The sequence below is a fragment of the Dama dama genome, chromosome 1 (genome assembly GCF_033118175.1).
Source record: "Dama dama isolate Ldn47 chromosome 1, ASM3311817v1, whole genome shotgun sequence".
Classification (NCBI taxonomy): Eukaryota; Metazoa; Chordata; class Mammalia; order Artiodactyla; family Cervidae; genus Dama; species Dama dama.
Window position 1 is genome coordinate 64,845,911 of NC_083681.1, and position 25,318 is coordinate 64,871,228.

General features: G+C 40.9%; 1 protein-coding gene across 2 annotated transcripts in view; it reads left to right on the forward strand.

Annotated features, from left to right (window-relative positions):
- The window catches only part of TRIM44 (tripartite motif containing 44), a 110,821-nt gene that overhangs the window by 24,503 nt on the left and 61,000 nt on the right, over positions 1-25,318 (forward strand). For both annotated transcript variants that reach the window (XM_061151967.1, XM_061151958.1), the window contains one exon: positions 20,022-20,261. In XM_061151967.1, coding sequence (XP_061007950.1) covers positions 20,022-20,261 — 240 coding nt within the window. The remainder of the gene's footprint in view (positions 1-20,021; positions 20,262-25,318) is intronic.

Below are 25,318 nucleotides of genomic sequence, written 5' to 3' on the forward strand. Positions count from 1 at the left end.
TCCTGCCATAAGATAGAAGGCAGTGTTTAATCAACCATCTGAAGCAAATAATTAAGATGCCCCAGTTATTAAATTGGTTCATTCAAAAGTGTTTCTTTGGTTGGAGGGTTATTAGAATTATTGACCTAGTCCTTCACTTTAAATAAACAAGTTGTAAATAGTAATCTTAGAAGACATGAATTGTATCCTCAAGCCCTACGAGCATGGTACCTGGCACATAGTAATAGATTTTCTTCTTCTTGTGCATGCTTAGTCATGTCCAGCTCTTTGTGACCCTGTGAGCTATAGCCTACCAGGCTCCCCAACCATGGGATTTTCCAGGCAAGAAATACTGGTCTGGGTTGCCATTCCCTTCTCCAGAAGCTCTTCCAGACCCAGGAGTTGAATTGTCTCCTGCATTGGCAGGTGGATTCTTTTACCACTGAGCCACCTGGGAAGCCCCATAGTAATAGATATGCATTATCTATTACAACAACCATATGAAAAGAAATACTATTATTTGCCCTGTTTTATGAATATGCAATCTAAGACTCAGAGGTGTTAAATAGCTTGCTGGTAAGTGATGGGAATAGAACTTAACTTCAGATTCATCCTGTTTCAAGTTACACACCCATACTATGGTTGAACCCATGGGTGAGTTGATGTTTATACACATAGCCTGTCTAGCAATATGGCTCTTCACTATTTTTCCCTCACACCCTTCTTTTACCTCTCACACTGGATCCTGCAGGATCCAAATAGGAAACATGCCAGCGCTTTCTCAGGTCCAGTCTAGGCTCTGAGACGCAGAAATCACCCGGAAGCAAGTGTGACCTCTTTGCATCCCAGGTAGACACTTGGGCAGTGAAAAAAAGAGAAGCAAGCTCTTTGCCATCTTTCACCAACTCCCTGCCTTTATAAAAACAAAACAGTTTCCCCTTTTCTCATCTGCCACTTATAAAAGTAATACATGTTCTTCATAGAAAAATATGGAAAGTACAGACAACTATAAAGAAAAAGGGAAAAAAATCTGCCAGTCTGCTGCTGCCTGCAGTGGTTTGTAAGCTTTCAGTACTTTTTTTCTAAGATTGAGGATTCTTGAGCCTCACTCAGAACATCTAATTTGGTAGTTCGCAGTTCTGCTTTTTTAGTATGCGGCCTGATGCATACCGTCAACTTCAAAACACACCAGCGAAAAAGCTGGTTAATGTTGTGGTGCTTGGCCTTTTAGACAGAAGAGTCCTATCACTCTATATACAATTGACCTTTGAACAACATGACTCAAACTGCGAGGTTCCACTTATATAAGGATTTTTTTTCCCAGTAGTAAATACTATAGTTCTACACAATCTGCAGTTGGTTGAATTTGTGCATGCAGAACCCAGAACCGCAGTTATGTAGGAATCCCGTATGTGGAGGGCTGACTCCGAACCAGACAGGGACCTTCAGCCCAACTTCAACAGAGGGTTGCCCATAGCACCGTTCAAGAGACAACGGTATATATACCTGTTAGAATTCTTTGTGTGTGGGTGTGTTTATATATATGTAAAATTATATAGCTATATACACACACACATACATGCATAGTTTGTATCCTGCTTTTATCACCTGACATTATTCCTTATAAATACATATATTTTATCATTTGAATTCACTTCTATCTTTGAACCCCAGTTTCAAAAGCTCAAGTCCTGAATGCCATTATTGCCAAATGGAAACTTTACCTAATAAGGCATTTCTGTTTTCTCCCTAATAGCATAAGCAGATTCTGTGAGTTTATTTATTTGTTTTTTTGAGGCAAGCATGATAGTCAGAGTCTAAGGTTATTCAGGTACAATGGAAACTGAGTTAGTACAAAGTCAGATACACAGTTGTGTAGTCAACTCCAAGCTACCTGTTTCACAGTATCTGTCTCCCCGCTGGCCAGGGTGTCTCCCGTCATGGGACTGAATGAATAAATGCAGAGCACAGTGGGACGTCCAAGGCCATCGGCTCTGGTCCCTCCACTCTAGATGAGAACGCTGAGGCGCCAGGGGAACAACGGGTTCTTGTCCAAGGTCACCCAGGCGGTTACAGCAGAGCTAGAGAAGGTTGACAGCTTTTAGGACTACAGCTCTAGTTTTCCAGTAAGGAGAAATTTTGTCCATTTGACAAGGATGTGGGAAAATTAGAAATCGCATAACTTTCTTGAAAGTGAAAGTCGCTCCGTCTTGTCCGACTCTTTGCGACCCCATGGACTATAGAGTCCATAGAATTCTCCAGGCCAGAATACTGGAGTGAGTAGCCTATCCCTTCTCCAGTGGGTCTTCCCGACCCAGGAATCGAACTGGGGTCTCCTGCATTGCAGGTGAATTCTTCACCAACTGAGCTTTCTGGGGGGGATATAAAATGGTATAGTCACTTTGGAAAATGATCTGGCAGTTACTCAAAAGGTTAAACCTAAGAGTTGCTGTGTTATCCAGCAATTCCATTCTAGGGTATAAACCCAAGAGAGATAAAAACGTACATCCACACAAAAACTGCACACCAGTGTTCATAGCAACATTATTCACACTGTCCAGAATGTGAAAACAACCCCACCAATGCATGGGTAAATAAAATGTGGTATATCCATACAGTGGAGGAGTATTTGGCAATAAAAAGAAATCAAGTCCTGACAGAGGCTGCAACAAGGATAATCCTTGGAAACATGCGGAGTGAAAGTCATTCACAAAAGGCCAAATACTGCATGATTGCATGGTTCCATTTATATGAAATGTCCAGAATAGACAAATTTTTAGAGAAGGAAAATAGATTTGTTGCTTGGGGCTGAGGGAGATGGAGGGAATGGGGAGATAGTGATTGCTAATAGGTATGGAATTTCTTTTTGTGATGATGAAAATGTCCTAAAATTGATTGTGGTAATGATCACACAATTCTGTTACTGTACTGAAAAGCACTGAATTATATGACATGTGAATTATATCTCAGTAAAGCTGTTGAGTGATTATTGTCTGAGTCACTTTTATTCAGCCCTTCACTTGAAATGTCAGCAGTGAATAGTCTTTTTCTTTCCCCTTTCCTCTTCTAGCAGGAGTGAGGGTCAGAGATCTAATGTTAGCCTCTGTTAGGGGAGGCAGCACTTTATAGTTACTAAAAGCTCCCTGGGACAGATGCCTTGATAACTGCAGACTTGAGCAGATCTTGTGTTTAACCTCCCCATTTCTCAGGGTTTTTTTTGTTTGTTTGTTTTTTAGCTGCAAAATAGAGGATGATAGTACATACTTCATAGGGTTGTTAGGGAAATTAAATGAGGTAATCCGTTTAAAATGCTCAGGACAGCATCCTGTAAATGGTGGCTGCTGCCTGCTTTCTCCTAGTCTGAGAACCATCACTGTGTCCAGCGGAAAGGCAGGGGTTCATGGGGGCTGTAGACTCCTCCTTCACCCCCTGCAAGAGTTCCGGAGACCTTCTAATACTGGTGGAGAAAAATAAGCCACCTGTTTTATAACTAACTGGATTCTGCACTTGCATCAATTAACACTTCCCAGGATTAGTGACACTTACAGATTGCAGGTTTCAAAGGGCCATTGCTACCTCTTTGAGTGATAATGACATGCAAATAAATTGAGTTGAGACCCCTAGGTGTTGTTGCCTGGCTGGCTGACTCTGGGCTTTGCAGGGTGACCTTGCTGGTTTTTGACTCACTGTCTATTGCCCATTCAAGTCGAGGCAAACATATCTGCCTCGGGGAGTATGTGACTGTTTCTCCATAGATTTCCAGTAGAAATAAGAAATCAATGCACAAAAGTAATTATGTTTATTGTTATGGAGCAAACTGTAGTTAGCATAACTATCTGGTGCCAAATTAAAATAGAAATAAAGAAATTAAGAGCCACAAAAGAAATTGAGTGTGGCATTTGAGACATGCTAGGAAATATACCCCACTTTAAAGTAAATACCACTGAGATACTGGTTCCCTCCCTACTTCCCCTTCCGCTTTACCTTTTGACTGTTCTCTTTCTCATGGAGCACCCGAGCTCCTAACTGTAGCACCGTACAAATCGACTCCAGGCATTTTAAAACTAGGTGGACATGGTCTCTGAGCCACCTGGTAGGCTGGAGCGTTGTTAGAAATCAAAGGAATTGAGCTTTAAATGGCTTAATAAAATTAACACATCGTGATGTCCTTCTCCCCACTGTTCCAGCTCCTCTGCACTGACAGGAGCCTTGATAATATACTCTCTGCCAGAGCTTAAAGGGCCTATTACGTGGCAAACGTGAAGAAAGCAATGGACTGTCAGGATTCCCCCCCAGCAGACACACTTCACGTTTCCAGTGTAGGATTGTATTTGACATTTAATTTAGGAGCCTGGGTACCTAGATATAAAGCTTTACTGCGATAATAGTGATAAAAAAAAAAAAACCACCCAGAGTTTTATTTAAGGGCCTCCTCTTTTCCTGTCCCCCTCCCTCCCCTTTTCCTTGTAGTTCAACCAGGGATCGAACCTGCATTTCCAGCATTGCAGGCAGATTCTTTACTGCTGAGCCAATGAGGAAGCCCTATAGATGCTTGTAGGCATATATGAATGTAAAATTTGAAAACCGGCCTCTCCCCTGGTTGAGACCTGCATTTAGGCAAAGGGCAAAGTTCATCAAGTCTCTGAGTCTCTGTAGTTGTATGGGGAACTGCCATTCAACCCCACGATCCAGTTGATGACCATCCCATGGTTGAATGGCTTTTGTTTTACTTCTTTAGTGGGTGAAACAGATTCTATGATATCACCTTAATTCCTAAGTCAATCTGATTAAATAGACATGATAATCCCCATTTTACAATTGAAGAAGCAAATATGTAAGAGGTTTAATGACTTGTCCAAGGCCACAGGGCTGGTGATGGCAATCAACTGCCTTTGTGTGATTGCTATACAGAATTAGTAGCAATCATAGGAGGTTATTAACTTTTTACTTATAGAAGATGGGTTGGGAATAGTATACAAATACAGTCTGAGTTTGTTCAGACTTTTAGGGGAAAAGTTAAATCAAGTATCCCATGCTTTCCTTTACTTTTATGGCAAAAGAGCACAGACATTGGAACAGGATGATTTTATTCCAAGCACTGGCACTTAATTACCTCCCTCATTTGATTTGACTGAAACTTCAGTTTAATTATAAGGTGAGACTGATCATAGTTCATCAGGCACTCTGTCTATCAGATCTAGTCCCTTAAATCTATTTCTCACTTCTACTGTATAATCATTAAGGATTTGATTTATGTCATATCTGAATGGTCTGGTGGTTTTCCCTTTCTTCAATTTAAGTCTGAATTTGGCAATAAGGAGTTCATAATCTGAGCCACAGTCAGCTGCCAGTCTTGTTTTTGTTGACTGTATAGAGCTTCTCTATCTTTGGCTGCAAAGAATATAATCAATCTGATTTCAGTGTTGACCATCTGGTGATGTCCATCGTTAGAGTCTTCTCTTGTGTTTTTGGAAGAGGGTGTTTGTGACATTGTACAGGAGACAGGGAACAAGACCATCCCCAAGAAAAAGAAATGCAGAAAGCAAAATGATTGTCTGAGGAGGCCTTACAAATAGCTGTGAAAAGAAGAGAAGCAAAAAGCAAAGGAGAAAAAGAAAGATATTCCCATTTGAATGCAGAGTTCCAAAGAATAGCAAGGAGAGATAAGAAAGCCTTCCTCAGTAATCAGTGCAAAGAAATAGAGGAAAACAACAGAATGGGAAAGACTAGAGATCTCTTCAAGAAAATTAGAGATACCAAGGGAACAGTTCATACAACGATGGGCTCAGTAAAGGACAGATATGGTATGGACCTAACAGAAGCAGAGGATATTAAGAAGAGGTGGCAAGAATACACAGAAGAACTGTACAGAAAAGATCTTCACGACCCAGATAATCACAATGGTGTGATCACTCACCTAGAGCCAGACATCCTGGAATGTGAAGTCAAGTGGGCCTTAGGAAGCATCAGTATGAACAAAGCTAGTGGAGGTGATGAAATTCCAGTTGAGCTATTTCAAATCCTAAAAGATGATGCTGCAAAAGTGCTGCACTCAATATGCCAGCAAATTTGGAAAACTCAGCAGTGGCCACAGGACTGGAAAAGGTCAGTTTTCATTTCAATCCCTGAGAAAGACAATGCCAAAGAATGCTCAAACTACCGCACAATTACACTCATCTCACATGTTAGTAAAGTAATGCTCAAAATTCTCCAAGCCAGGCTTCAACAATACGTGAACCGTGAACTTCCAGTTGTTCAAGCTGGTTTTAGAAAAGGCAGAGGAACCAGAGATCAAATTGCCAATATCCACTGGATCATCGAAAAAGCAAGAGAGTTCCAGGAAAACATTTATTTCTGCTCTGTTGACTATGCCAAAGCCTTTCACTGTGTGGATCACAATAAACTGTGGAAAATTCTGAAAGAGATGGGAATACCAGACCACCTGACCTGCCTCCTGAGAAATCTGTATGCAGGTCAGAAAGCAACAGTTAGAATGGGACATGGACCAACAGACTGATTCCAAATAGGAAAAGGAGTACATCAAGGCCGTATATTGTCACCGTGGTTATTTAACTTACATGCAGAGTACATCATGAGAAATGCTGGGCTGGATGAAGCACAAGCTGGAATCAAGATTGTTGGGAAAAATATCAATAACCTCAGATATGCAGATGATACCACCCTTATGGCAGCAAGTGAAGAAGAGCTAAAGAGCCTCTTGATGAAAGTGAAAGAGGAAAGTGAAAAAGTTGGCTTAAAGCTCAACATTCAGAAAACTAAGATCATGGCATCCAGTCCCATTGCTTCATGACAAACAGATGGAGAAACAGTGTCAGACTATTTTTGGGGGCTCCAAAATCACTGCAGATGGTGACTGCAGCCATGAAATAAAAAGACACTTACTCCTTGGAAGAAAAGTTATGACCAACCTAGACAGCATATTAAAAAGCAGAGACATTACTTTGCCAACAAAGGTCTGTCTAGTCAAGGCTATGATTTTTCCAGTAGTCATGTATGGATGTGAGAGTTGGACGATAAAGAAAGCTGAGCATCAATAAAGCATTGATCAGTAAAGAATTGATGCTTTTGAACTGTGGTGTTGGCGAAGACTCTTGAGAGTCCCTTGGACTGCAAGGAGATCAACCAGTCCATCCTAAAGGAAATTAGTCCTGGGTGTTCATTGGAAGGACTGATGTTGAAGCTGAAACTCCAATATTTTGGCCACCTGATGCGAAGAGCTGACTCATTTGAAAAGACCCTGATGCTGGGAAAGATTGAAGGCAGGAGGAGAAGGGGATGACAGAGGATGAGATGGTTGGATGGCATCACCGACTCAGTGTACATGAGTTTGAGTAAGCTCCGGGAGTTGGTGATAGACAAGGAGGCCTGGCGTGCTGCAGTCCATGGAGTCCAAAGAGTTGGACACGACCGACTGACCGAACTGAACTGAGCTAAGATTAATCATACTATGTTTTTATTAATGAGTACCCTGAAAACAGAAACTTTTAAGATGCAGATAAGAAATGATGCAGGAAGATTGGTCTCATGGCTTTTGGCAGCCTGAGAAGAATTTTCGAAACTGTAGTTATCTAACAGGCCCTGTGGTTCTTGGGTTAGCAGATTGTTAGCTCCTCGAGGAGGTGCAGTAGGGTTTCAGTCAGCCAAAGAGAGCAAATATGATAGAGGCAAGCTCTGCAGTTGAGGAGCTGACGCTACCTTCAGACTCTGTGTAGGTGCTGAGGAGCGGAGAGTGACCTGTCCTTCCTGCGTTTTCTGTGCTTCGTGTCTATGTCATGGAAGTAGATTGTATCTCCTCTTATCAAACTAGAAAAGGCTCCGTGACAATTTGACCATCTACTGAAACTGAGGCAAGGAACCTCTGACTTGACATCTGTCCTCTTCAGTGCCTAGGGTCTGTGAGGAAGTCCTTCCCGTGTTCCTTTGGGAAATTAGAATCTACTCCCAAGGGTGTGGGCTCTCTTTCTCTGGAGAATTGACTGGAGCTGTGTATCTGTGAGAGCTCAGTGGGTACCAAAGGAAAAACCCACCATAAATGTTGCCACCAGGCGCCTCTGTCCATGGGATTCTCCAGGCAAGAAAACTGGAGTGGGTTGCCATGCCCTTCTCCAGGGGATCTTCCCAGCCCAGGAATTGAACCCAGGTCTCTGACATTGCAGGCAGATTCTTTACCATTTGAGCTACGCAGGAAGCCCCTAAATGATCACAGTTACTGTTACCTGGGCCAGCAGAACAGTTCTGCTGATACGTCTGTGTTCCCAGAAAGTACTAAGTTCTTCCCATGTATTATTTTGTATAAACGTCACAGAAATGTCTGTGAGAGCCATATTATTAGCCATATTTTACCAATGAAAAAACCTACCCCTTTCTGAGCTTCAGAAGCACAGAGTTAGCCGGGCCAATGTGGAAAGCTTTCTCTATCACCACAGACTCCACCAGCTTTACCATTCTGACCCTCTGTGGCAAAGAAGACCCAGAAAACCTGAGCCCTGCATCTCAGTGCCCTTTGCTGAGTAGTCCTGGTAGTGTGGGTTGTGTTGGTTTGGTGATCTCTATGGTACGCAGATAGCCATGGCTTTGCAGGAAAGATGTTTGGGTTGAGAACCAGAGTGGAGGTGTGGAGGTGATGGGTGGGTCTTGTTTTGAAATCACTTTCATCTTCAATAGATAAAATAGGCTTTCTTTGTATATTTAAGTCTAAGAGGTTTAAAAATAGTATAATTTCTGTTTAGTTGCCCCTGAAATTTTCAGGGTCAGTTCCTACCTCCCACTTCCTAAACAGTAACTCCTGAGGCAGGAGCCATCTGTCTGGTTTCTATGTACGTTAAGGTAGAAGTAAAGTTAAAACCAAGGTGGAGTAGATGCTTTCACTCGTCTTCATGTTTGTTAAAGGTCTGTGGGGACCCAGTCTTCTACTTTCACATTTCTACAGGGGGCACCCAGAATTTTTTTCTGTTCACTCAAGTCAAGTGTTGCTCAGAAGCTCATGATTGCTTTCTCTGTTGCCACCCTGGAGCCAGGCAGAGAGAAGCATCTTAAGAGTAAGCCACAGAACCACTCAGAGAGAGCCCCGCATCCCTCTTGAACTGTTCTCTGGCGCATCCAGTTCAGCACCAGGACTCCAGGTTCCACATCAAGTTCTCAGGGCAGGAAATTCATAGCAGCCGACAGCTTGAACAAGCAGTCCTGGGAGGAGAGCACTTGCACTGATGCCATCACCGTGGTGGTTAGGTCTCCGTCTCTCACGTAGGGCTGCTTGGCAGTCTGCTGTGACTGTGTCTCACAGATGACTGGAGCACACAGTTGCTATCCACTTCACAGCTGATTAGCAGATTCAAGTGTTTAGTAGGATCTTTCCAGCACCAGGCCTCTGGAAAACGTAGTCCTGAGTCTCTAACACTCTGTGTATGTGTGTGCTCATGTACATGTGTGTTTATGTATGTTGAGGAGGAAAAACCATGAAAGGGAGGATATTCAGAAGAGGCATATTGCCAGGTCTTATACATGAAGCTGATAAAGAACAATAGAGTGCTTAGGTTCAAGTACCAAAATTTATAAGCTCAGGAAGAAGCACTTTGGCAGAAATAGAGGAAGGCTGAAGTATTCTAGGTGAAATATGGGGCTCCTATGCATATTAAAAAACAGAGACATTACTTTGCCAACAAAGGTCCGTCTGGTCAAGGCTATGGTTTTTCCAGTGGTCATGTATGGATGTGAGAGTTGGACTGTGAAGAAAGCTGAGCGCCGAAGAATTGATGCTTTTGAACTGTGGTGTTGGTGAAGACTCTTGAGAGTCCCTTGGACTGCAAGGAGATCCAATCAGTCCATCCTAAAGGAAATCAGTCCTGGGTGTTCATTGGAAGGACTGATGCTGAAGCTGAAACTCCAATACTTTGGTCACCTCATGTGAAGAGTTGACTCATTGGAAAAGACCCTGATGCTGGGAGGGATTGGGGACAGGAGGAGAAGGGGACGACAGAGGATGAGATGGCTGGATGGCATCACTGACTTGATGGACATGAGTTTGAGTAAACTCCGGGAGTTGGTGATGGACAGGGAGGCCTGGCATGCTGTGATTCATGGGGTCGCAAAGAGTCGCACATGACTGAGCGACTGAACTGAACTGAACTGATCCACGAGAATGTGATTCTGCAAGTCCAAAGATACAAACCTAGCTAAAGACTACGTAAGGCAAATCTAAGGTGTAAACACCAAGAAGGAGAGCTTGAAGGGCATATGTAGTTACCAAGTCCAAAAGAGTTAAGGTGGGATTTGAGGTCAAGATTAGAAAGTCAAGGATTCCGGGCCAGGTGGAAATGAGAAAGGAGAAAAAGCTGGCTGAAAACAAGTTGGAGGTAGGATTAGAATCCTAAAGAGTTTCTTCAAATCACTCAGAAGCCCTTTGTGACTTAGAACTTTGTTTCAGAAAATTAGTGGTGCAAGTGAGAGTGGGGCTAGTTTAACGTAGGTGGGTCTAGGTGGGGGGTGGGGATATGTGGGGCTTAAATGGAGTGTTTGAGTCTAGAGAGTGGGTATAGTTATTTAGTGGGGAGTAGTGGGAGATGGTGCAAGAAAATGTATTCATTGGTATAGGGGCAGGCTTCTTCAGCCTGCCTGTGATGGAGAGACAGGTGTGGGATGGCTTCTGACACTTGGTCAGAAGGTACTGACTGCCATTATGTGCCAGATCCTAAGCAAAGATGTCATAATTTTTTCCTCCAGATATTAAGTACATCTATGATCTAGTGGAGTACATCTATGATCTAGTGGAGAAAATAAAACCTGACTCCAGAGTTTAAAGCCTGGGTGACTGCCAGGGGGAGAAGGGAGCAGACAAGGGTTGAATGGAAGATACGAAAGAATAATACTGTGTTTAGAAGGCAGATTATGCAGTCAAACTATGTGCGTTCAAGCTCCAAATTTGCCACCTGCTCTGTGTGTGAATTTGGGCAGGTTTCTTACCCCCACTCAACCTCAGTTTCTTCATCTATAAAACTGATATAATAAGAATTGCTACCTCATGATATCATTGTGATGATTAATTGAAATAGCATGTAAAGTGCTTAGAATAGTGCCTAATATGTAAGTGCTCAAAAGGATTAGCAGTGACAATGAGGAGAAAGAGGGAGAGGATTCCGTTTGATGCTTGATGGTTTAAGTAATAGGAAATTATCCAGGTAGAGATACACATCAAAAGGGATTGTGAGACTGGAGACCTAGAGAGAAAACCTCGGCTTTGGAGCCATCTCCATTGAGGTGGTAGTTGAATCGCAAAGATGAGATGAAACTAATAAGGAGGAAGTTATGGAGAGAAAGCAGTTTTGTCTCCAGAGGACATTTAACAATGTCTGGAGACTCTTGTTTGTTATAATTGGGGATGGGGAGCAATGTATCATCTACTACATAGAGGCCAAGGATGCTGCTTCATATTTTACAATGCACAGTTCATTTCCCCCCACAGCAAATACCAACAACAGATGGAACTTGTGCCAAGGTTGAAAAACCCTTGTGGTTTCCTCAGTCACAGTCGTCTGGAGAGTAAGCGTAATGTTTGCAGGGATGAAGCTGATAAACATAAAGCCAGGGAAGTCCGGGTCACAGAAACCATGGGAGAAGAGAAATTAAAGGCTGAGGGCTGTCAGCAGTGTCAGCAGAGAGGTCAGTCGTGAGAGCAGACGGAGTCAGCAACCAGTAGCGTCTTCAGTGCCGGAGGAGACCGGGGAGCAAGTTTTATGTGACTTTCTACATAAGCTTGGTGGTTAAAGGTAGGAGAGAGGGCAGCGTTACCTTAGGAAAAGGGTTATTCTGCGTTCTTCCTTACTTCTCAATCCGACTGTATCAGGCTAACAACTTCTAGGTCAGATTCCTACTCCTCTGATGCCCCCTCTTGTTTTAGCAACAAATGTGATTAGAGGCAAATCTGGATTAGTGAATTAGTTCCAAGAGTGTAACATTTGTGCAGCTCTATCATTTTAGAGATAAAAGGGAGACTGAATTTAGCTTTTCACTTTTAACAGCTCAGGAGCCTGAGGCCCTGAGAGATTCCCTGACTTATCCAAAGTCACGCAGCTGGTTAGTTCTAAAGGACAGGCCTGAATGCCATCCACGGCCGCTGACTTCCCATCCCAAGTGCTCACTTCTGTGCCACACTGCCTTCCAGTGTTCTCATCCTGGTTCTCAGAGGAAGGAGGTTACTAGATAGAGTGGTTTTCAGTGTGATGACCTAGATCAGGCTGATCTGAGGTGAATCTTTGCTCTGTAGCTTACCTGCTGTGTAACACCAGACCAGTGACTTCATCACTGGGGGCTTCAATTTCCCCTACCCATAAAATGAAAGTATTATTACCTCCCTGAGGATTAAATCATAAACACGCCTGTGATGGCACTTGGAACACTGCTTGCACATGGTCCCTCTTAATATCTTCATTATTATGATTCATAAGACCCTATCTTTGTCACAGATTAAGGGGCAAGAGAATGTCCAGTGGTAGAAAGCAGGCCAAAGTTAGACATGCCTCTGAGTCACCCAGCCTTGCTCCTAACCCTGTCTCCTACTTTGCCATAAGAGCAGCATAGTGAGGGTTGGTGTTGCTGTAGTTATACACGATCTTAAAGCAGATATCTCTCCACTACATTGTGGTGATGTCTTTATGTCGTTGATGAGCCTGGTACTTCTCAAAGTCAGTGACTTCACACTTCAGGTCACTCACTGAGTCAGCTAATTAGACCTTGACAATTTTGAGTCTTCCTGTCTATGAACATCGACTGTCTTTACAATTGTTTTTTTTCTCTTTTAATTTCTTTCATTATAGATTTCCTTATACAGATTTTGTACATATTTTGTTAGATTTATACTTAAGTCTTTCATTTTTTGAGTGCTAATTTAAATGGTATTGTGTTTTTAAATTCAAATTCCACATGTTCATTGATGGTATATATAGGAAAGTGATTGATTTTTATATATTAGCTTTATGTCTGGAGCATTGTTATAACTATTAGTTTGAGAGCTTTTTTTGATGATTATTTCAGATTTTCTACATAAATAATCATGTCAGTTGTGAACAGAGACTGCTTTATTTCTGCCTTCTCAACCTGTAAACCTTTTATTTCCTTTTGTCTTTTGAAAAGGAGAAGTGAGATAAAACATCCTTGCCTTGTTCTTGATCTTAGCTGGAAAAATCTAGTTTCTCACCATGCAGTGTGCCATTAACTGTAGATTTTTTTGGTACACTTTTATGAAGTTGAGAAAGTTCTTCTCTATTTCTAGTTTGCTGAGAGTTTTTATCATACATGGATATTAGATTTTGTCAAGTGCTTTTTCTTGTATCTATTGATATGGTCATGTGATTTTTCTTCTTTAGACTGTTGATTATATATTAGATGAACTGATTTTCAAATGTTGAACCAGCCTTGCATACCTGGGGTAAATCCCCCTAAGTCGTGGTATATAATTCCTTTTATACATTTTTGGATTTGATTTGCTAAAGTCTTATTGAGGACTTAACTTTCTTTGAGCCATATTTCTTTTTTAAAATTACTCTTAAAGAAAAAGTATTACACATTATTGTAGAAAACTTGAACTTAAAAGTAAAAAAAAAAGAAGAAAAGTACTCTTAATTCCAGCACTCAGACATAACCACTCTCCAACATTTTGATGTGTTTGTTTTGCTGTTGTTGTTTAGTTGCCAAGTTGGATCTGACTGTTTGTGACCTCATGGACTGTAGCCCACCAAGCTCCTGTGTCCATGGAATTTCCCAAGCAAGAATCCTGGTGTGTGTTAGTCACTCAGTCGTGTCCAACTCTTTGCAACTCCATGAACTGTAGCCTGCCAAGCTCCTCTGTCCACAGAATTCTCAAGGCAAGAATCCTGGAGTGGGTTGCAATTTCCTTTTCCAGGAGATCTTCTCAACCCAGGGGTCGAACCTGCATCTCCTACATTGGCAGGCAGATTCTTTACCACTGAGCCACCAGGGAAGCCATATTTATTCAAGTCTTTTTAATGCAAATAATAACTGGAACAGTAAATATCATTATTACTTCATTGAGTAAATACTTGAAATAACTAAGTGTTAGCTGAGGTAGCGATCCCATGGTACTCTTAACAAAGTGAGGAAGGAAGGTAAAGAAGACACTAATGACTACTTTTGTCTAGAGGCTTCTGATGATGAGAAAAGTGGTTTGGGAGGAGATTAAATGTTCATTTTAATAACCTTTTCACTATGCTTCTCAACTCCATTGTAAAATCCAAGCAATCCAGGCTTCTAACCATTGTCAGGAAAATTTTTGTCATCTCTTGGAATGTTGGTAATAAAATGTGGTTCATAGTTTTGGGTTTTTTTCATAGTTCTTATCTGCTATGCTTCTAAAAGTGAAGTGTAGTGAAAGTGTTAGTCACTCAGTCATGTCCAGCTCTTTGCCACCTCATGGACTGTAGCCTGCCAGGCCTCTCTGTTCATGAAATTCTCCAGGCATGAGTACTAGAGTGGGTAGCCATTCCCTTCTCCAGGGGATCTTCCTAACCCAGGGATAGAATGTGGGTCTCCTACATTGCAGGCAGATTCTTTACTGTCTGAGCCACAAGGGAAGCTTCTGTTAGATAATTTTCCAAGCCTTAGTGATGGACAATTGTTTTATTCATAAATATTGGCTATTCCCCTCATACACAAAAGACACAGGAAATGGGAGATCCAGGCATCCACTGAAAAAGGACTCTGTCCTCTCTGTGGATGAAGCTCTTCCCTTGTCTGCCCTCACTGGAGCCTGGCAGAGGTTTGCAAGGAGCTCTCTTGAGGTAAAAATGCCAGAATAAATCCACAGACTGTATTGGCCGCCGTAACTTTGAGATTCCCTACCTGGAAGTTTCCGTGGACACTGGCGTACTGTGTTGTGGGAGTGAGGACAGATTACAGCATTGAAAAAGTTCCCCTGGAACCTTTTTTTTTTCTTGGGATGGACTGCTTTAAAGTTATTTGCAGGAGATTTGGCTAATAGAGCAAGTATTTCTGGAAGCTTCAATCAGGGTAGACTCAGATGTGTTGCTTTTGTGCAGCTTCCTGTTCCTGACCCTGTTCTATCTTTCTCAGTTCATCTCAGCAACACTTTTCTGGAACAAATCCATCATGCTTTCTAGCTAGTATGCTTGTTGTTTTTATAATCTTCCTAGTAAGAAAAAGTAAATAAAACCTTGGTTTTCTACAGGCCAGCTAATGAGGAGTTAATGATTTCCAGCTCATGTCAAACCCATCGAATGGTAGTGTTTTCAAGTACAAGCTCTTAATTCAGGATTTTATGTGTTTAATTATGTATATGTAAAGTGACAGTCTGCATGCCTCTTGGGTCTGGTCTGGCTTAGAAATATTAACTATAATAGCATATAGAAAGTACCATGGGATGAGACTTAACTCTTCAAATGTACGTCCTTCATCCCAAGATTCACTTTGGGGAAATAACATCCTAGTGGGGATAATAACAAAAGCAACCTGTTAACAGCAGAAATATCTCAATTAAGAAGAAATAAATATGAAGAACTTGAAGCAGGCAGAAAGGGATCCTTAGAGGCAACATGTTACATCAGAAGGTATACCAAGACCAGAGGAAAAGTTGGTTTCTAAACCATACTTTGTAACTGTACCTCTCTGGGGCTTTTTTTTTGCCCTCACCAGAAAGTTGGACTCAGCTCTGGAAAGAACCATCAGATCTTCACTAGTTAGTTCCGACCATTCACAAATGAGCTGCTCATTCTTTGAGATTACAATGCTGTGTTTAAGTAATTTTAGAAAATGCTGTTTTTCACCAAATACACCTATAAGAAAGATATATCAACTTGCTTATAACTTAGGGCTTTAAAGTTTTAACAACTTAGGGACTAATCAGTTGACCAAAGAGAGCAAACTCTTTTTATGGTTTCATTTGTATAGGGGACCCAGGTCACTCAGGTACAGTTTTCCTGGAGAGAACCTCCAGTGCCTCAGGGAGCACTTCAGGGAGGATGGGGCAGTTTTTCTTTTAACCAGAGTGGTTTTACTTTGGGCTCTATTATACTTCGGGTTTCTACATTAAGACTTTGTTTGGGGCAAGGGAAGTTCTGTGGCTTAAAAAAGGTGTGACAATTACTAGTAGATTCTATAAAAAGGAAACTTCTACATCACCAGTCTTATCAGTCTGTGATACATCCAGCCTTCTCTCTTCTTTGATTATGAAGAGCTTTCTCTTTTGACATAACTTGCGTGTAGTATAGTCAGGAGTATGGGACTATCACTGTCATCTTTGGGAAGCTGTAGGTTAGAGGCTACCTAAATTCTAGGAAACCTACTCAGAAATGATGTCAGTGGCTCCCAACCATCGGTGCTGATGTGAAGGGCCGGCTGCTTCTGGAGAATTGTGAAGTTTATAGCAGGATGAAGTTTTGATGATGGGTTGAAATGAAACCTGAAAGGGAGTTTTGAAAGCTGTTTCATTTCTGCCATTGGTGGGGGTCCTTTCTCCAGAGTGCTCAACCTATTAACCTACTGGTGGCCCAATCCCCCGGGGAGTCTCTCCTATGGGCTCTGGATTTAAATGAATGCCATGACCCAGTTTGTTCTTGCCATTTTGAACTAGGCTGGAGAATACCTCTTGTTGATTAGTAGAGAATTAGCTGGAGCCCATTATACAGAGTGAAGTAAGCCAGAAAGATAAAGAACATTACAGCATACTGACACATGTATATGGAATTTAGAAAGGTGATAACGATAACCCTATATACAGAACAGAAAAAGAGACACAGAAATACAGAACAGACTTTTGAACTTTGTGGGAGAATGTGAGGGTGGGATATTTCAAAAGAACAGCATGTATACTATCTATGGTGAAACAGATCACCAGCCCAGGTGGGATGCACGAGACAAGTGCTCCGGCCTGGTGCACTGGGAAGACCCAGAGGAATCGGGTGGAGAGGGAGGTGGGAGAGGGGATCGGGATTGGGAATACATGTAAATCCATGGCTGATTCATATCAATGTATGACAAAACCCACTGGAAAAAAAAAATAATAATAATAATAATAAAACCTTGCTTATTTTACCCATCAGGTAAATGGCTAAAAGAGCATAATATATAAAAATTTAAATAAAAGTAAAATATTGATATTAAAAAAAAAAAGAGAGAATTGGAGTGAGAAGAAGGCAGAAAGTATAAAAGTATACTTTTATAAAGTATTCTGCCTTCAAATCTGTGGCCTAATCTGTATAAAAATAAATTGCATAAAATAAAGGTTGAAAAACCTATGTAAAGTAAAGGCAAATAGATGATTTATGTTTTAAAAACCATGATTTATTCACTTACTGCAATGTAGTTCCCACCTTTCCTGACTGTGATGTCAGCTTCTTAACTTCAAATCACATGTGTATGTGATATCTAGTGAAGTCGGTTACAGGTCAGTTTTTATTATGCTGTCCATTTTTAGTCACTTGGAAGAGCTTTTCTTAGGAATTCAAAAAGTTTATGCCTTAGTTAAAGATTTAGTCTCTAAAGAGAGGTCTTATAAGACTAAATTTATTTCAAGGGTAGGGATCCAGATTCACTGATAAATGATTACCGTAAAGCATAACACCCTTGAAATATATACACTAAAAATAAAAAGGAATTATATAAATAAACACAAATCACAGTTCTCAATCTGATAAAGAACTTGGAGGGACATTAATAACATTTAACACTTCCCCTCCCCTTTTCTTTAGCACTGGGGAGAGTACCTGCAAAGAGTATGTGGATTCATGAGGGCTTATGTCACTTTGTCACTTGCCTTTTGAATGGATAGTGTTCTGCAGGCCTTATTTTGCACTGATGTTTTTATGGCAGTGTTACAAAAGCTGCTTAAAGTATCAAGCCTATTTCAGTTTTTAAGAGGCTAATAGAAAATGGCCTCATCTTCCTCTCTCCTTTAGTCTTTTTCTTTCCTAGTCTCCTTTTTAGGTTTTCCCAGTTTGACTTCCCTTCTGACAGACTGTTATAGTGAACAGAGCACCAGACTGGAAGCGAGAAGGTTGGAGAACTCAGGGTCTCCTCCAAGATTACAGCTGGGTCTGTTTCCTTATCTGTAAGATGGGGGTTCACTTAGATGACAGCTACTTTCTCTTTCAGCTCTAAAATTCTCTATTGGCTTTTGTCCTTTTGTCTACTGTTCTGCCTCTTCCCTGTTTCCTACCTCAGCTACTCAATATGCAGAGTTGTTTAACAATACTCATAAAATAAACATGGTTATGGGGAAACATCAATACGTGTAGTTGCTGGCAAGATACGGCATTTAGAAATTCAGATTTGGTAGTTTCTCATTTTGTTTGCCTTATGCCCTAGCCAAATGCAGCGGAGTCATATTTTATTTATTCTACACAGTTGTTGTTGCAAAATAAAACAATAATATATTTCACTCATCAGAGAGTAAAAATTTAAAGACTTGATATTATCCACTCTTGGGGGAAGTGTAGGAAAATGCATACTTCACACATTGTGGGAATGTAATTGGTGCTTTTGGAGGACAGTTTGGCAGTATCAGTCAGTAGTTTTAGAATATATATATAAATTGGTTCAGTGATTTCAAAGGTTTCTAGAGAAATTCATATGCAAATATTAAGAGGTATGGCCATTGATGTTCATTGCTGTCCTGTTATTAAAAGCAAAAGTTTGGAAATATCTTGTATTTCTATTAAGAAGGGAAATATTTAATGGATATATTTATTCTTTTATCTCTCTCTATATGTAAATGTCCATATCTGTATATACCTGTATCATACAGGCATTAAAAATAATACAATGAATGAAGTTGCTCTGTATATACTAACTTTTCAAGTAGGAAAGCAAGACACAGAACCATACGTTCACCATGATCCATTTACATAAAAACAACGTAATTGTCTGTATGTGTACAGCATACTTTGTTTTACTGTGGTTCACTTCACTGTGCTTTGCAGATACCGTGTCTTACAAACTGAAGGTTTGTAGCAGCCCTACATTGAGCAATACTCTTCTCCCGACAGTGTATGCTCACTTTCTGTCCCTGTGTCACGTTGTGGTAATTCTTGTAGCATTTCAAACTTTTTCATTATTATTGTGTCTGTTCTGTTGTTGATCTTTGATCAGTAATCTTGATGTTACCATTATAAAAAGTTTATGACTTGCTGAAGGCTCAAATGATGGTTAGCATTTTTTAGCAATGAAGTATTTTTAAATTGAAGTATGTATATTGTTTTTGTAAACATAATACTCTTTCATACTTAAGAGACTACAGTGTAGTATATATTTGTACTTTTATATAACTTTTATATGTACTGGGAAACCAAAAAATTTGTGTGACCCTTTATTGTAATATTCACTTTACTGTGGTGGTCTAGAGCAGAACCTGTGTGTCTCCAAGGTATGTCTGTGCATATATATATATATGTATACACACACACACACACACACATAATGACCAGAAAGGCATGGATCAGACTGTTAACAGTAACTACCCACTGAGGAGGAAAATGGTATTGGGAAAGAGAGAGAAGAAGAATTTCTCTCTTTTTTTTAATATACACAAAGAATCTGTCTGTAATATAGGAGAGATGGGTTCAAGCCGTGGGTGGGGAAGACCCCCTAGAGAAGGAAATGGCACCCCACTCCAGTATTCTTGCTGGAAAATCCCATGGACAGAGGAGTCTGAATGGCTACAGTTCACGGAGTCACAGAGTCAGACATGACTGAGCAACTAAACAACAATATCTATTAAATTTTTAGAAAGTAATTATGTATTACTGGTATGAAAACAAAAAAATGAAAAGGAAGGATAAGGAATCACTTCCTAAAGAATGAAAAAAGCAAAAAGAGTGGCAGGAAATTCATTAACAGTATCCGAGAAACATTGTTCAGAGGATATTCCCAAAACTTCGGGATAGGATAGGACCCACGGTTTGTGTTTTGTCCAGGGCTACCTTGCATTTAGAATAATAGCCCTACTCTCCCATTTCTTTGCGTGTCCAATGTATTCTTACTCGTCTTCTGTTCTGCAGATAACCCGGGACCAGATGAAGGTGTTTATACAGCAAGAATTTAAGAAAGTTCAAAAAGTGATTGCGGATGAGGAGCAGAAGGCCCTTCATTTAGTGGACATCCAGGAAGCAATGGCCACAGCTCATGTGACTGAGATACTGGCTGACATCCAGTCCCATATGGATAGATTGATGACTCAGATGGCCCAAGCCAAGGAACAACTTGATACCTCTAATGAATCAGCTGAGCCAAAGGCAGAGGTAAAGGAGAATGCCTGTAATAAACCAGTAGCATGAAAAATAGGCAGAAGCTGACTGCCATGTTTGTTGATTCTGGAAATTCCCCCATTTTGGTCCCTAAACATGAATGGATTGAAAGCTTCAATATGACGTAAGTGTTTAGACTGGTGTGTAAACCAGTTTGGAAATATTGGCTGCTCGGGCCTGTACTCAAAAACTAGGCCTAGTAAAATATGTGTACACTGTGACTTACAGGAGTGTAGTCAATGGGGCAGATACTGTTCCTGGTTAATGAGGGAAGCCAGAAATCAGAGCCAGAGAAGAGGACAATTGACAGATTCCCAGTTATTAAATGAGCCTATAGACAAAGTCACCGGAGGGATGAGAACTGGGCTGAATGAGAATATGTCAGGAAGTGAGCATAAAGCAGGCCAAAATGAAAGATTGGACTCATTTTGTGAATAGTGAAAAGGTGCCTCAGGCTGGTCTTTTTATGAAGATAATGCATAAATTGGGGGCATGACTATTGGATTGAGGGGCATATGGGCTCAGGCATTGTGAGGATCAGAAATATCAGTGAAAGACTCAAGGTAAATGTTGAATGACAGTTTTAGTCACTACGTTCATTGTTATTTTGTAAGGAGAATAAAAGAATCTTAAGACATTTTACCAAACCACATACACATATTCAGGCATTTAGAATCTATTTCTTAAAAAATAAAAAACAACAAAAATTAAGGTGGCCATTTTTTAAAATTCATGTGCTCAATTGCATCTGACTCTGTGACCTCATGGACTGTATCCTGCCAGGCTCCTCTGTCCATGGAATTTTCCAGGCAAGAATACTAGAGTGGGTTGCCATTTCCTACTTTAGGAGATCTTCCAGACCCAGGGATTGAACCCGCATCTCTTGCAGCCCCTACATTGGCAGGTGGATTCTTTACCAGTATCGCCGCCTTGGGAAGCCCACATGTAAAACATATTCCAGCCACTGGACAGAGGCTGTTGTTGATGAGGTTTCATACCATTATGTTGAAAATTCTGGTTAAGCTTCCGCCAGGTAGGTTTAGGGTAGGCCTTTCTAGAAGAAAACCTAGGAGAGTCCTGTGAACTTTGTAGTATAGCTGCTGACTCAGTGAGCTCAGCCTTAACGAATGATTTTGCCTTGGCCCAGGAGAGCCCAGCCACAGAATGATCCAGCCAACAAAGCAGCCAGGGTACACCCAGGAGGCAGGTGCTGCTGGTGTCGTCCTGACAGGAAGTAAGAGACCGTTGCTTCACTCCTCTAGAGCTTTCGCTTAATTTTCATCAGTGTGTGAAAGGAATAGAATAGCACCTGTTCTTTTCATTTCCTCCTCCCCAGAATTAACAAAGTGTGTGCCTAAATAGGTTTCTAGATAGGTGAGAGGGCATGTTACATGTGTCATTTCATGTAATCCTTATTTCAGTGAGCAGTGTAACCATTTTACAGATGGGCTGCTGAGGTGCCAAGAACTGTAGACGCGGACTGGGTATCATTACTTAGCAGAAAAGAGCCAGGGTTCCATCCATCCCATTCCCGTGCCTGTGCTTTCCCCTACCGTCTGCCACATGTCCTGTTTATACCTGTGGGAAGAACAAGGAGAATCAGTGTCCTGGACCGCTTTGCATTCCTAAGACCTTTTACTCTATGGAAATGGTCACTGTGTGTCTTTTTAAAAATTAATTATAAATAACAATACATTTGTTTTTAAATAAATTTATTTAACATTTTTTCTTTAACATTGGAGTGGACTTTGTGTCCAAAGTCCAAGTAAACAGAAGTTTCAGCCTTAAGAGATCATTGGCATGACTCTGTCCCCAGGTCAGCTCAGATTGGACCCTTCACATTTATTCTGTGTGTCGATGATTTTTTTCAGAAATAAAGATTCAATTTTGAAGAGATCTCCCTCTCTTTTATTTTCACTTCAAATAAAGAATTTAGCCCCTCCCCAACATTAATTGTCCTTCAACTACTTGCTTGAGTAGCTCAGTTTCACTCTGCTTGTTAACTCCGATGGAATTGCTCTTAGGGGTGCAAAGATGACAAGCCCTAAGGGCCAGGCAGTGTACACAGTAAGCTATTAAAAATGAGAAGTAGCATACATCCGGCTAAAGCTTTTACACAAAGCTATTGTTATCTCATGGCTGCTCATTCCAGCTAATGTGGTGACTTACTGATCAAAGCAAATTTCCAGTACCTCTCTTTCACTCAACAGAGGAATTGTTTCCTTCTCTTTGCATTGTATAGGTTTTTAAAAATTTCCTGAATTTTTATTTTGATCAGAAAATCCTACCCAACAATTTATTATGAAAAATTTCACACATATAGCAAAGTTGAAAGAATTTTATAGATAACACCCATATCCTGACACCAGGATTCTGCCATTAACAGTTTACTGTACTTGATTCATTTTACGTATGTAGCCGTCTTTCCAACCTTCTATCCTCAGTTCTTCTTCTCATTTAAAAACAAATAGCACGTTCTGGTTCTGAACAAGATGGAGTAAATGCATTTTCTTTGTACTCTTTCCCACTGATCACAGCAAAAATTCCTAGACAAAACACTGAGTCACCTACCAGAAGATTCTCAAAAGTGGAGAAAAGATGGCAGACTGACCCACAGATCTTGGGATATGAGGAGCCACACCACAATGAGTTCCTTGGGAGGAGCAGAGGCAGGGTTCTTGCTTCCTATATATCCTGGCCTGGGTGTCCTGCAAACTAGAAACACTAATGAGCACAGACTAAAAGAACATCTCCAAGAGAAAACCTGCTCTGTAGCCAAAGGACTTGGAAAAGGGCAGTTCAGCTGAAGAGAAGAAACCCTTTAATCATTTCTGCCTATTCTGGATGAATGGGCACGGTGTTTATAATAGTGACTGTAAAATTCTGGTCTGATAATCCCTAATACTGTGCCAAAAAAACTGCATCCCTTCCCATCCCGAACTGACACCACAGTAGTGGAGCCAGTGAGGGAAAACCTATTTTACACCCTCACCTATAGTAATGGGGTGTCATTTTTTTCTCCATGGAGTCTTTAGGTAAAAGTTTGCACCTACCCCTCACAGTAATTAAGTGATGCCTACCTCCTATGGAGCCTGAAGGTGGAACTCTGACTTCTCCCACTCCTCTGCAATAAGAGGAAGGGAATAGCAAACCATCCCCTGTGGGGTTCTCTGGTGGCTCAAGTGGCAAAGCGTCCATCTGCAATGCTGAAGACCTGGGGTCGATCCCTAGGTCAGAAAGATCCCCTGGAGAAGGGAATGGCAACCTACTCCAGTATTCTTGCCTGGAGAATTCCATGGACAGAGAAGCCTGGCAGGCTACAGTCCGTGGGGTCTCAACTGAGCGACTAACACTTTCACTTTCATATCACCCCTCCCCTTGGGGACTGTAGATGGAGCTTTAACGCCTCCCTCCCGCCCTGCGTTAACTAGGCAATGCCCCTCCCCAGCTGACTCGGCGGGTGGAATCATACCTTCCCCCTTTACTTGGTAGTGTTGAGTTGGTTCCCCTTCTCCTCCTGAACTAGCACCAATGGAAACTAAAGACGGGGAGCTCTGTCATCTGAAGGAGGCGACCAGAACGGCACCGCAGAAGTTTTATAAACTCAGATGACGTGTGAACCATAAGCCATAAAAGTGATCTAGGAAATGTGTTCTGACCCAAAATAGGTTGACAGCCTTCTAGAATAGAAGATATAATTAGTAACCGGATCTTATACTGTCTAGGATATAGTCCATAGTTACCCATTATACCAAGAACCAATGAAATCTCATTTCTAATGAGAAGGAAAATCAGGAGATGGCCACACCAGGAAGACACAGTACTAGGGATTATCAGACCAGAATTTTAAAGTCACTATTATAAAAATGTCTCAATAAGCAGTAACAAATGCTGAAAACAAATGAAAAATATTTTAAAGTCTCAGGAAGGAAATATTAATACAAGATATAAAGAAGAATCAAATGAAATTTTAAAGCTGAAAAATACAATGACAGACATGAAAAATTCACTGGACTGGCTCAATGGCAAATGGGAAATGACAGAGGAAAGAATCAGCTAATTTGAAGACACATCAATAGACCCTCAGTCTGAACAACCAAGAAAAAAGATGGAAAAATAATTGAATTGAATCTCAGAAATCTGTGGAACAATAAAGAAAGCTCTGACGTACATGTCACTTGTCCAGCAAGGGGAGGAAAAGGAATTTCTAAAATTTGGTTGAAAAATATAAACCCAGAGATTTAAGAAACTGAATGAACCCAAGTGAGATAAACCTAAGAAATCCATGCCTAGACTCATCAAAATCAAGCTTCCAAAAACTTAGGACAAAGAACAAATCTTGAAATCAAAGAGAAATGACATTAGACATGGGAAACAATAATTCAGATGAACATGGTTAGAAGTAAGATTTTTTTTTTATATCCACTGAAATTATTAAGTGAATTTCTTCCATTATTCTGGTGTGATGGCTGATTACTTTGGTTAATTTTACAATGTTGAATCTTGCATTACAATACTAAACCTTGCAATCCTGAGGTAAACTCCCACCTGATCATTTTGTATCTATCTGAGTTCAATTCATTAATATTTTGTTGAAGATTTTTATGTCTGTGTTCAGAGAGAGATGTGAGGTGAAAGCGTTAGTCTCTCAGTCATGTCCAACTCTTTGTGACCCCGTGGACTGTAGCCCACCGGGCTACTCTGCCCATGGCAGTCTCTAGGCAAGGATACTGGAGTGGGCAGCCATTCCTTTCTCCAGGGGATCTGATTGAACCTGGATCTCCTGCATTGGAGGCAGATTCTTTACTGTCTGGGCCACCAGGGAAGCCCCCTTCAGAGAGGGATATTTATTTGTTAATTTATATTTTTATAATGTCATTGTGAGGCTTTGGTATTAGAATGGTGCTGGCCTCAGATAACAACCTGAGAAGTTATTTCCTCCTCATCTATTTTCTGGAAGAGTTTTTGTAAGATTGGTGTTATTTCTTCCTTAAATATTTGGTAGAATTTATAAGCAAAAACATCTGTCGTAGAGTTTCTTTATGTGAAGG